The sequence below is a fragment of the Aquarana catesbeiana genome, linkage group LG06, assembly GCF_042186555.1.
Source record: "Aquarana catesbeiana isolate 2022-GZ linkage group LG06, ASM4218655v1, whole genome shotgun sequence".
Classification (NCBI taxonomy): Eukaryota; Metazoa; Chordata; class Amphibia; order Anura; family Ranidae; genus Aquarana; species Aquarana catesbeiana.
The window spans coordinates 61,121,397-61,133,643 of record NC_133329.1 but is presented as its reverse complement, the minus strand read 5'-3'; the positions used below and the strand labels follow the sequence as shown (position 1 = coordinate 61,133,643).

The 12,247-nt window shown below is 40.1% G+C and overlaps 1 protein-coding gene across 1 annotated transcript in view; it reads left to right on the top strand.

Moving 5' to 3' along the window:
- Positions 1-12,247, top strand: part of LOC141148526 (uncharacterized) — a 62,172-nt gene that overhangs the window by 44,256 nt on the left and 5,669 nt on the right. The window contains exons 9-13 of the mRNA XM_073636067.1: positions 180-265; positions 3,606-3,644; positions 4,301-4,345; positions 9,065-9,124; positions 11,948-12,001. Coding sequence (XP_073492168.1) covers positions 180-265; positions 3,606-3,644; positions 4,301-4,345; positions 9,065-9,124; positions 11,948-12,001 — 284 coding nt within the window. The remainder of the gene's footprint in view (positions 1-179; positions 266-3,605; positions 3,645-4,300; positions 4,346-9,064; positions 9,125-11,947; positions 12,002-12,247) is intronic.

The window sequence follows — 12,247 nt, the reverse complement described above, 5'->3', positions numbered from 1 at the left end:
GAAAGTTGGACAACAATTGTCTGATGGAGCGTACTAACGGTTGGATTTTAGGCCAACAGTCTGCCATCACACAATTCCCTGTCGTAAATCCGATCGTGTGTACGAGGCTTTAGACTTAAAGTCTGTAATAGGCAGTTTTTGTTCACACACTTTATTTCTTTTCTTTTGCGTCTGAACAGCGATGTCCTTCCAGATATCAGCAGTGCAAAGCCTGTGGAGGTGGAGTCCCCTTCTACCCTCGTCAACCGAGAGAGCCTGTCCTCAGGTACAAATCCCTTTACATGCTTGTACATATGACTACACTTTTATTTAGAAGATTAGAGTGCCGAAAGATTTAGAAAAAATATGGGAGAGGGAGTACCTTTGTCCTGTCAGTTTGAATAGGAAGATTGAGGTGAGGCTATAATGGACTTTAATAGTACCATAGAGACATTTAAGATACAAATTTAATATAAAAAGTAAATTTATTGATAATATAACAGCATGTATTAAAACAAATACATTGATAAAAATATAAGCGCTGTATGTTCAGAAACAAACACAGTGAGGGTGTGGTTGTAGGAACTAATATTACCAATTCGCCCTATAACAACTGTACATTGACATACTCGACGACATGTTTCGCGGACACATTCTCCGCTTCTTCAGGAGCTTTTTTTGCAAACATATGATGTTTTATTGAACAGAGGTTATATGTCATACTATAGCTAAAGAAAGAAAAAAAACATTAATCATTATGCTACAGAAATACAAAATGCATGGTAACAACATTATACTCATATGCATGGTGTCATCCCCCAAGAAGCACCCTCACCAAGAGCCAAATCGAAATGCAGCAGTCCAAAAGAGGACAAGGTCCACCCCAGGGGACATGGAAGCCAACACAGACCACAGGGAAGGTGGAGTAACTTGTAAGCTGGTAAAAGGATTTAATAGATAGTATTGTGATTATAGCGGATTATATAGTAAACCACCAAAATACGTACAATAATAATGATAAATTATTATTAGTCAATCACCCACCATGACAAGGGGTGCAGCAGTCAGATACGTCTTCTTTGATGGTATAATTCTAAAGGAAATTGTAGAGCTTCAGAAGAGATCAAAAGTGCTATAAAAAGAAGGAAAAGTTGTAGGAGAGATTGTAAGATTGTATGTCTAATAATCGTATAACCTGTAACATATGTAAGTCACAATGATTCAAAATTGTAGAAAGCATACCCATGCCTTTACCTTGAGAGTCCACTGGGGCAGCTAAACACCTGCGCACCCATACATATATATGTATAAACGCACACACATATATGTCTCTCTATCTCCACTCCACACACATATAAGGGTCTCTAGAGATAATCCCATCAAAACCAATACAAGTTACTCCATCTTCCCTGTGGTCTTCCATGTCCTCCCGGGTGGACCTTTTCCTCTTTTGGACTGCTGCGTTTTGATTTGGCTCTTGGTGAGGGGGCGTCTTGGGGGGGTGAAACCATGCATATGAGTATAATGTTGTTATCATGTATTTTGTATTTCTGTAGCATTATAATTAATGTTTTTTTTTTTCTTTTCTTTTCTTTTCATTACCTATAGTATGATATACAAGTATAACCTCTGTTCAATAAAACATCATATGTTTGCAAAAAAAGCTCCTGAAGAAGCGGTGAATGTGTGCACGAAACATTGTCGAGCATGCCAATGTACAGTTGTTATAGGGTGAATTGGTAATATTAGTTCTTATAACCACACCCTCACTGTGTTTGTTTCCGAACATACAGAGCTTATATTTTTATCAATGTATTTGTTTTAATACATGCTGTTATATTATCATTAATTTAACTTTTTATATTAAATTTGTATCGTAAATGTCCCTATGGTACCATTAAAGTCCATTATCGCCTCAACTCAATCTTCCTGTTTAAACTTTTATTTACTTATGATTATTAGTACTTATTTGCTTTTTGGTAGTTTACAGTTTTTCAAAAAGCAGAGATGACCACATGGATATGTATTGTGACAAGGCTGCCCTGTGTCATGGTGTAATAAAGGTTTGGTGGCATCCAAGGTTTTCAACCATGCAGATTGAGAAGCTCTGGAATGTTTAGCTGGCCTTTCAGTTTTCTCCAGGAAAGCGTCCTGGGGCCTAGAGGCTTTGGAGAGTATTGAGTGGGATGAAGCCTCCAACCCTGGGTCCATGTTTTGATGGTGACCAGCACCTATTGATTGTTCAGATGTGTACAAGTCTTATGGTATGAGAGCTGACTAAAGTTCGATGTTTCTCCCTCCCCAGGAGACCATTGTTCTGCCGTGGAGTGGTAGGTTTATGCACACACACTGGTGTGTTGCTACCTCATCCCTTTAAAACCGAGCACATGTTATTTACAGAGGTTCTGAGGCTAATTTAATGCAGATAAGGCACTAAGTGAGTTTAATTACCACCAATCAGCCACAGAACCTGTGTAATAATTATGTTTTCGGTTTTAAAGGGATGAGGTCTTTTGAGTCTGACTTTTCTCTCAGGCCAGGCAGGTCAGAGGTCAGAAACAAAACACTTGTAGTTCCTCTGCATACACCTGCTGCTCCCTGACAGCACAGCGGTGTGGTGGCATCCAGGGTTCTCCGCCATGCAGGTTGAGGGGCTTGGAAATGTGTCTCATTGGAAGAAGACTGACCTTTCAGTATCTTCAAGATTAGTACATCCTGGTATGTGACCTGGAGCTCCGAGACTTTGTAGAGCATTGGGTGGGATGAAGCCTTCTCCCTGGCAGCAGGACAATTTGGTGAGGAGGGTGGAGCTCTGAACTCTACTCAGCTCCTAAATCATAAGGCATATACGCACCTGCAAAATCAATAGGTGCTGGTCACCTTCAAAACAAGGAGCAAGTAAGTGTTGACTGCTCCATCCCACAGAATACTCTACAAGGTCTCTAGGACCCAGGACCCACACCAGGATTTACTAATCTTGGAGAAAACTGAAAGACCAGTTTTCTCCTAATAAGACACAACATCTCCCTGAAGCAGCATGGGAACCCTGGGTGCCCCACTGAACCCTTAGCTAAACAGAGCATGCTCCACACCAGTAAGACCTTACCTCCAACACACACCTTGCTTTCTCTTCCAGGCCCTAACAAACTCTTTGCTCACACACCAATGATATCTGTACTCCAGCACACACAACTCACCCCCCTGTATCCAGGCCAAAAGCAAGTATTCTGTTTGATTATTTACAATGACAAGACAATTCACAAGTACAGTAGCTAGTGAATTGCCCTCAGTGCACCACAAGAGCCCTGAACTCAACGCTACTGAACACCTTTGGGATGAGTTGGAATGCTGATGATGAGCCAGGTCTTCTCATCCAAATTCAACCATCACAGATGGGCTCAAATTCCTACAGACACCCTCCAAAATCTTATGGAAAGCCTTCCTAGAAGAGTGGAGGATGTAATATTAAACTCCATATTACGGACATGGTTTCAGGAAGGGTTATCCAACCAGCTTATATACAGTAGGTGTGATGGTCAGCTGTCCATATAGTATAGTTTTGGAGGCTAATCTCCATATTTCAGTTTACGAAAGAAACACAAATAATCGTGCTTTTGTCTTTCCAGTGATTTATATGAATGTGGAAGTTCCACCCCAGTCAAATGGTACGTAAAATACCTGCTGCTTATCAGCATTCTCTGCATCTCACCAATGATTTTTGCAGCAAAATAAGACACTGGTTCACATATTGTCAGCGTACTGTCATTAAAACGCAACTCCTAGCAGATATTTCTAATGGAGTATATATAGTCACTTAAAAAATGTTTTTTTGTTTTTTTTATAAGTAGAGTTATCATAAGTACCCAAGTCATGATAGTGGCATCCTGCCATCACCTGCACAGACTGGGAAAGGGAGGGTCAGCATTAGATACCCATGAGGCTCTCCTACATGCAGAGACACATGTGAATAACACACTTCCTGATCTTAGGTGGCTACGTCCACTCCTCCACTGTATCTATGGAGAGTCTCCAGGCTTACTCAATAACTCTACCGTGCGTTGTGGTGTGTTGTCTTGCAAGAAATGATGCATGCACATTTTTTGGTGGTCTAATGAATGGCCTTCCGACATAACATGCGTTAGAACAATGTATGGAAACGCGACGATGAGGCCCTTATACAATTATACATTTTCAGATAGGCTTCAACACAACAGCTGGTTAGTGAAAAGGCCAAGGAGTTAATATCAGGACTTCTCTGTGTCTGACTGGCTGAAGATATTGATTTAAATTTCCAAGTAACAGAGATTTTACCCTCTTTCAGAAGCGACAGACGACAACAACTATGTAAACGTGAGGGATTCTAAGGGTAAGTTCCCAACTTAGTAAGACTGGGGTTTATGTGATGATGATGATAATAAATAATCATTTGTATTATTGCTGTTGTTATTAATACTATTATTGTTATTATTAATATTAATATTATTATTATTACTAATAATGTTACAATGATTATGATTATTAATAATATTATCGATGATTATGATAATACTTTTTTATTATTGTTGTCACTACTATTATTATTGATGATGATAATATTAATACTAATACTAATAATACATCATTTTTATTATTGCTGTTATTGTAATTATTAATATTATTATTGTTAATAATAATTATAATGCTAAAATTATTATGATTATTAATAATAATATTTATAATGATTTTTTGTTACTATTATTATTTAATATTATTTATGATGATGATAATAATACCTTTTTAATTATTGTTGTTGTTATTATTATTATTATTAATGATAATAATGATAATAAAGAAAAATCATTATTATTGATGATGCATAATAATCATTTTTATTAGTGTTTTTATTATTATTCTTATCAATGATGGTGATGATAGTAATAAGACATTTTTATTATAAATTATTATTATTACGTTTAATAATATGTGTGCATTATTGTTATCTTTACTATTATTGTTATTGTTCAAAATAATTATAATAATATTAGAAATAATGATCACATAAAAGGATTACCTTTTGTTTAAGTATACATGTGAAAGCAATGAGCCAAACTCAGATATAAGAAAAAAATATCACACTGAAAAATTGTTAAAAAAATTGTTAAAGTGTTTAGCCGAAAACTCAGATTTTTACTGCTATCTGGAGCTCCATTAGAAAGAAATTTACCTTCACTTCCTATCCCACTGACAATGTTTTACCAGACCGAAAGTGAGGGAGTACAGACCAAAATAAAAATGTACAAAAATACTGTGTGTTATATATATATATATATATATATATATATATATATATATATATATATAGTGACAGCAGGCAGGTAAAATCACCTGGTTGCATCCAGATGGATGGAAAATATGCATGCCCTAGATTCAGGCTTTATGCTGACTTATACCACTAGGGGGAGTGCTGGGAGTCCTGCAGGAGAAGAGTTAAAGGGGTTGTAAAGGTAATTTTTTTTTTATTTAAAATAACAAACATGTTATACTTACCTTCACTGTGCAGCTCGTTCTGCACAGAGTGGCCCCGAACCTGGTCTTCTGGGGTCCCTCGGCGGCTGTTTCAGCTCCTCCCCGCAAGCATTAACCACCTTAATGCGAGCTCCCTCGCATGGTGGTGAGTGCTTGCGGGCGCGCTCCCGTGATACAGCCGGCGGCTATAGCCGCTCGCTGTATCACTCGGCCCCGCCCCCCGGCGCGCCGCGTCATCGGATGTGATTGACAGCAGCGCGAGCCAATGGCTGCGCTGCTTTCAATCCATCCACTGCAGCCAATCAGCGACCAGGCTGAGCTGCAATGAGGACGAGCAGCGAAGATTCGAGGCGTCAGGTAAGTAAAACGGGGGGGCTGGGGGCGGCGGTACTGTCAAAAGTTTTTTCACCTTAATGCATAGAATGCATTAAGGTGAAAAAATTTTTATCTTTACAACCCCTTTAATGGGCTCATTAAGACCTATACAAAAAACCCAGAATGCTCAGGGAGATGCTCCATCCTGGAACCAGTTCTGTGTGTGTAGACTGGGGAGTGTGATATCTGTCCTATGCGGTGAGTTAACGCCTGTGTGGCAAACTTGTAAAAGAGAGATAGGGACTGGGGCAGCACAAGGCTGCACCCAGTTGATAGATAGGGAATCTACGTGTGTAGTAAGCGGTCAAACTGACCAGGATTTCTTTTCATGTTTCTTTTTGTTTTGCTGTTATATTTTTCACTGCATATAGCATAAATAAACCGCACCTTCGTTTTTTTTTTTTCACCTGCAACGCTGTCTGCTGTGCCTGATTTTGTGTGGTGAACCCATCCAGGGGGTCACACACACCCGCTGCCGAGCTAACCCCCTCACAATATATATGCCATACATATAATTAAAGTTGACCTCCAGCCTTCCCCGCAGTCTTATGCCGCGTACACACAGTCGGAATTTCTGAACAAATGTTCGATGTGAGCTTGTTGCCGGAAACTCCGACCGTGTGTAGGCTCCATCGGACATTTGTTGTCAGAATTTTCGACAACAAAAATTTGAGATCTGGTTCTCAAATTTTCTGACCAAATCCGTTGTCGTAAATTCCGATCGTGTGTCCACTGCACAAAGTTCCACGCATGCTCGGAATCAAGCAGAAGAGCCGCACTGGCTATTGAACTTCATTTTTTCTCGGCTCGTCGTACGTGTTGTACGTCGCCGCGTTCTTGATGTTCGAAATTTCCGACAACATTTGTGCGACCGCGTGTAGGCAAGACAAGTTTGAGCCAACATCCGTCGGAAATAAATCCATGGATTTTGTTGTCGGAATGTCCGATCGTGTGTACGTGGCATAACAGTTGTACAGGTTCCTCTCCAGTGTTAAAATTGCTTATTTTACTGCACACTGTGAGCTTCTCCAGTCCTTTGCCTTCCCCTTTCTTCTTAGTTTTCGACTAAATATACAATTTAACAATTTTAAGACATAACCACATTTATTTTTTTCTTTTATCTGCCTGGAGTTCAGCTGATTGCTTTCACATGTACCCTAAAACAAGAGGTAATACTTTTATGTGATCATTATTATTATTATCATTATTATTATTATTATTATTAATGTTTTATTATTATTAACAAAGATATTAATAATAAAATTACGAACACGTTATTATAAATAATAATAATTTATAATAAGATTGTCTTATTACCCTCATCACCATCATTATTAATACTACTACTACTACTACTAATAATAATAATAACACTAATAATAACACTATTAAAAAGTATTATTATGATCATCATCCTACAAAAAAAAAAACATATTCCCATCTATGTTGCTGCTGAGAGTTCCCCTCACTTCCTGTGTGACTTAACAAGGTCAGGCTGGACAGGAGTGAGGGGCAATCTCTCTACATGTACTATGACCCCTGGGGAACAGGACACTGCAATAAAAAAAATAAATCTGACTTCTTTTTTAAATAAATACAGTATGTCTATAAGATCATTGTTTTCCTTACCTATACAGCCTGCTTGCTGTTTAGTACTTGAGTCCAGTGGTTGTGCTTTACTGTTCGGTTCACCAGTTTATCAGTGGGCTCGTTCTTTTGTTTCGGCAGTAGCTCAGTTAACTTCTTCTGACCCATTGAACCATCTCCAGCAAATGACAAATCAGTAATCTCAGTGTTTACACCGTTCAGCCTCAACTTTATGACCACCCACCTAATTATTGAGTAGGTCCCCCTTTTTGCCACTAAACAGCCCTGACCCACTGAGGCATGGACTCCACTAGACCGCTCAAGATATGCTGTGGTATCTGGCTCCAAGCCATCAGTAAAGGATCCTTTAAGTCCTGTAAGATGCACAAGTGGGGCCTCCATGGATCCGACTTGTTTTTCCCACAGATCGCACAGATGCTTTGATAGATTGAGATCTGGAGAATCTGGAGGCCAGGTCAACACCTCAAACTCATTGTTGTGTTCTTCAAACCATTGTTGAACTGTTTTTGCAGTGTGGCACATGCATTACCTGCTGAAAGAGGCCACTGCCATCATTAAGGGGTGTACTTGGCCACCCACAATGTTTAGGTAGGTGGTAAAAGTGTCAAAGTAACATCCACATGAATGGCAAGAGCCAAGGTTTCCCAGCAGAACATTGCCCAAAGCTTCACACAGCCTCCGCCAGCTTACTATCTTCCCCAGGTAAGTGAGGCACACGCACCCAGCCATCCACATGATGTAAAAAAGAATATGTGATCCCTCAGACCAGGCCACCTTCTTCCATTGCTCCGTGGTCCACTTCTGCTGCTCACATGTCCATTGTAGGCACATTTGGCTGTGGACACAGGTCAGCATGGGCACCCTGACCAGTCTGCGGCTATGCAGTCCCTTACACAGAAAACTGCAATGCCCATATTTTCTGCTTTCAACACAGCTTCAGGGACAACATGTTCACTTGCTGCCTCATATATCCCACCCACTTTCAGGTGCCATCGTAACGGGATAATCAATGTTATTGACTTTACCTGTCACCGGTCACACAATTATGGCTGAAGGGTGTATACTACCCGGAGCTTCCTTTTAGAAGTCCACTCCAAACAGAGTTGATGTTATAGTTAAAGAGGGTGTTGAATTACTCATTGATTTATATTTGGTGAGCCACCCAGTGATGAGTCTTTAAACAGTAACCAGCAACATTTCTCCACATCCTTATTCCTTCTGCTGCAAAATTTAACTCCACAGAGTGGGTAGGATTCCCTGACTTTGACTGAACTTCATGGCCAGGGCTGGGATCCTCCCCTGCCTAAAGAAGTCCCTACCCCTGAGGTTCCTGATTAGATGTCAAGCGCAGTAGACAGCTTCAACCTTCTGCCATATGTAAAACAGAAGGATCAGATTTTAATGTACAAACTTTCTAGCAATCTGGTGGGATATTTTGGATTGAAAGACAACCTATATGGGCAGAGGCTGCGGATGTTGACTTCTCCTTGAAAATACTGTTGGCCTGGCTCTCATGCTAATCTAATAGCCAGGCTGACTCCATCTTTCTTTGGCAGAGACGGTGACGGCTTTTGTTCTTTTTTTTCCCTATTCGTAGAGAGCCTGGAGTATGTCAACGTGGAAGAAGCAGTAAAACCTCCCAGCTCCACCCATCACTGTAAGTTTTATGTCATGGTGGAGATACCTTTTGCCCTATCTGCTCCCCCTCCAACAAATCATGCCTCTTCTATAATAATCTCAATTCTTCCTGCCCATTCACCCCAGCAGCGTTGGGCTGCATTGCGTTGAGGTTTCCTAAAAGAAGGTAGAAGATGTTTCACTTTTGTGTGCAGCACAACACCGCAATGCATCACAAAGCACTGTGGCACATAATAGTATTATTGAAATAAAAAAAAAAAATAATTAATTAAGATGCACGCCAGCGTGCATGTGTTGTACATACCATAATGCACTCGCTGTGGTGTGAATGGGCCCTTTCAGAATATTTGTCAATGCTTGAACCTATTCAGATCTCGTATCTATATACCCCTTAGGGGCCAGAATGATTTTTGCATTTCCACTATTGGTCTGTTTATTTGACAGTAACTTTGTCATTGCTTTAACCCTTCAATACCGGGCACTTTCACCCCCTTCCTGCCCAGGCCAATTTTCAGCTTTCAGTGCTGTCGCATTTTGGATGGCAATTGCCTGGTCATGCAACACTGTATCCATAAGATTTTTTTTATATTTTTTTTGAGACAGATAGAGCTTTCTTTTGGTGGTATTTGATCACACTGGGTTTTTTACTTTTTGCTAAACAAATGAAAAAAGACTGAAAATTTTGAAAAAAAATATGTTTTTCTTAGTTTTCTTTTATAAAATTTTGCAAAGAAGTAATTTTTCCCCTTCGCTGATGTGCGCTGATGAGGAGGCCCTGATAGGCTGCACTGATGGGCCCTGATAGGCTGCATTGATGGGCACTGTTGGGGCTGCACTGATCATCAGGACACTGATGATCAGTGCCCTGATTATTAGTGTAAATATCCCCTGTCACACTTGCCGGTTACCAGAACTCATCTCCTCACACTGTGACAGCACGTGAGGAAAGGAATGCCGATAACCGGCAAGTGTGTTTACATGTGATCAGCTGTGATTGGTAGACATATGTAATTCGTTTAGTTCCGAATTAGTTTCTTAACGAATTGCGACAAATTCGTTAATTCGGAAATATCCGAATGAATGAAAACCCATTTTACAAATTTTTCCGAATATTCGTAAATTTGTAAATTCGTACATTCATAAATTTGTACATTCGCACATTCGTACATCCGCACATTTGAAAATTCATACATTCGTAAATTTGTAAATTCGTAAATTAGTAAATTTGTAAATTTGGAAACCTGGCTGTTAGTGAACGTAACAAATACAAATTTATCCAAAGTTACGAATTAACCGAAATAACGAATGCCGTATCCAAACGAATGGAACGTAATGATTTAATAATAATAAATAACAATAATATATAATAAAACCTTTTTATTATTATTATTTATTGTTAATTTGTTCCGTTCCATTTGTTTAGATGTGGCATTCGTTATTTCGGATAATTCGTAACTTCCTATAGATTTGTATTCGTTACGTTCACTAACAGCCAAATTTGAAAGGAAATTACAATACCTATAATTTAATAGTTAGTAACTATTTCAGATTTTTGGATTTTCGAATTTCCGAATTTTCTCATTTCCGAATGTACGAATTTACGAATTTATGAATGTACAAATTTATAAATGTACGAATTTATGAATGTACGAATTTACGAATTGCGATCACAACGAATGACCCGAAAAACTAAAAAAAAACCAAATGAAACTAAAACAAACAAATTTTTTGGCAGTGCACATGTCTAGTGATTGGACACAGCTAATCACATGGTAAAGGGCCGCTGTTATAGGCCCTTTACCTCGTTCTGTGATCAGCTGTGTTCGAAGGACACAGCATTCACAGAGCGAGCCGGATGCGTGCCCCAGGGGGCGGGGTTATGGGAGGACACCCATGGATGCCCTCAGAGAACTGGATCAACGCGCTGTAGCCATCTTTTGGCTATAGCTTAGACAAGAAGTGGTAATGCGAACCAAGGATATGTGTGTGAGCCGCTCAGGCTGGATGAGAATAAAGTCCTGTGCCAACCACTAAGAGTGCTGGCCGGGAAGGGAGCTCGTCTATGCTCCAGGCAATGGTAGGGTGTGACTAGGTGTCAAGTCAAGACCTGCTGTATGATAGTGAATGGAAGTCTCAGCCTGGACCCCTGCCAGGCCACACCCCCAATGTGTTTCACTCCACCCACTGGAGCTTACTCATGGGGATCACTATTATAAAGCAGGTCTTGACTTGATGTGCGGCTCCCTGGACACCTAGTCACTCTCTACCAAGAAGTGGTTAAAGTATACTGTAACTGAAAGCAAACCTTTTTCTCTTTAGTTTTAGATAGAGTGGAGATGGATTAGAACACTTGTCAGTTTTTATTGCTGTCTGTGTCCCTGTTACGGAGATTCGCCCTCTCTATTTGTCTGGTTTACTGTTATCACCAAGAGTAGCAGAAAAAAAAAATGCCAAATTTTGGGTTGTTACCAGAACAGTAATAGAGGGGAAATCTTCCAATGGGAACATTAGTTCTGGTGATAACCAGGGATTCCCTCAGTTTGGAGGGATTTCCTCTCATTTGCTGTTTGGCTATGGGACAGGAAGTGAAGGGACATCTTCCCAATGGGACACAGATGGCAAAAAAAAAAAAAACCCCACAGGATTTATAACCCTCCCTTACTCTATCCAAAATGAAAATTGTTTTTTTTTGCTGTTCTGAGAACACCAGTTCCCAAGCCATACAAGTCAGGCATTCAAAACGCCACCCCCTGTAGGCTCCTTACTTTCCTTCCAAGAGACAGATAGGATCTGCTTCTCTATCTGCTGTATGTTAAACTCTTTCCCGTGTCCTTTATTCCAGACAGCGATGATGACAACATTCCAGATTATGAAAATTTGGAAAATGACCATATAGGTAAGATGGAGCATTATTTTATAATGAATGTGGAATGAGCTGCAGTGCAGAAGATCGCTGCGGCCGAGGGGCAAGCAGTGGAGGCAGTCGCCTCGGGTGCTTCAGCAGGAGAGGGGTGCAAAAAGGGCAAGACCTGCGCCCTATGCTGCTCAGATAGACTCAGGGGGTTACGGGCACTGTGGCCCTTTACCTTGGCTACTAAAGGACCTTACAGTAGCCGAGGAATGACAGCTGTGAACAAGGAAG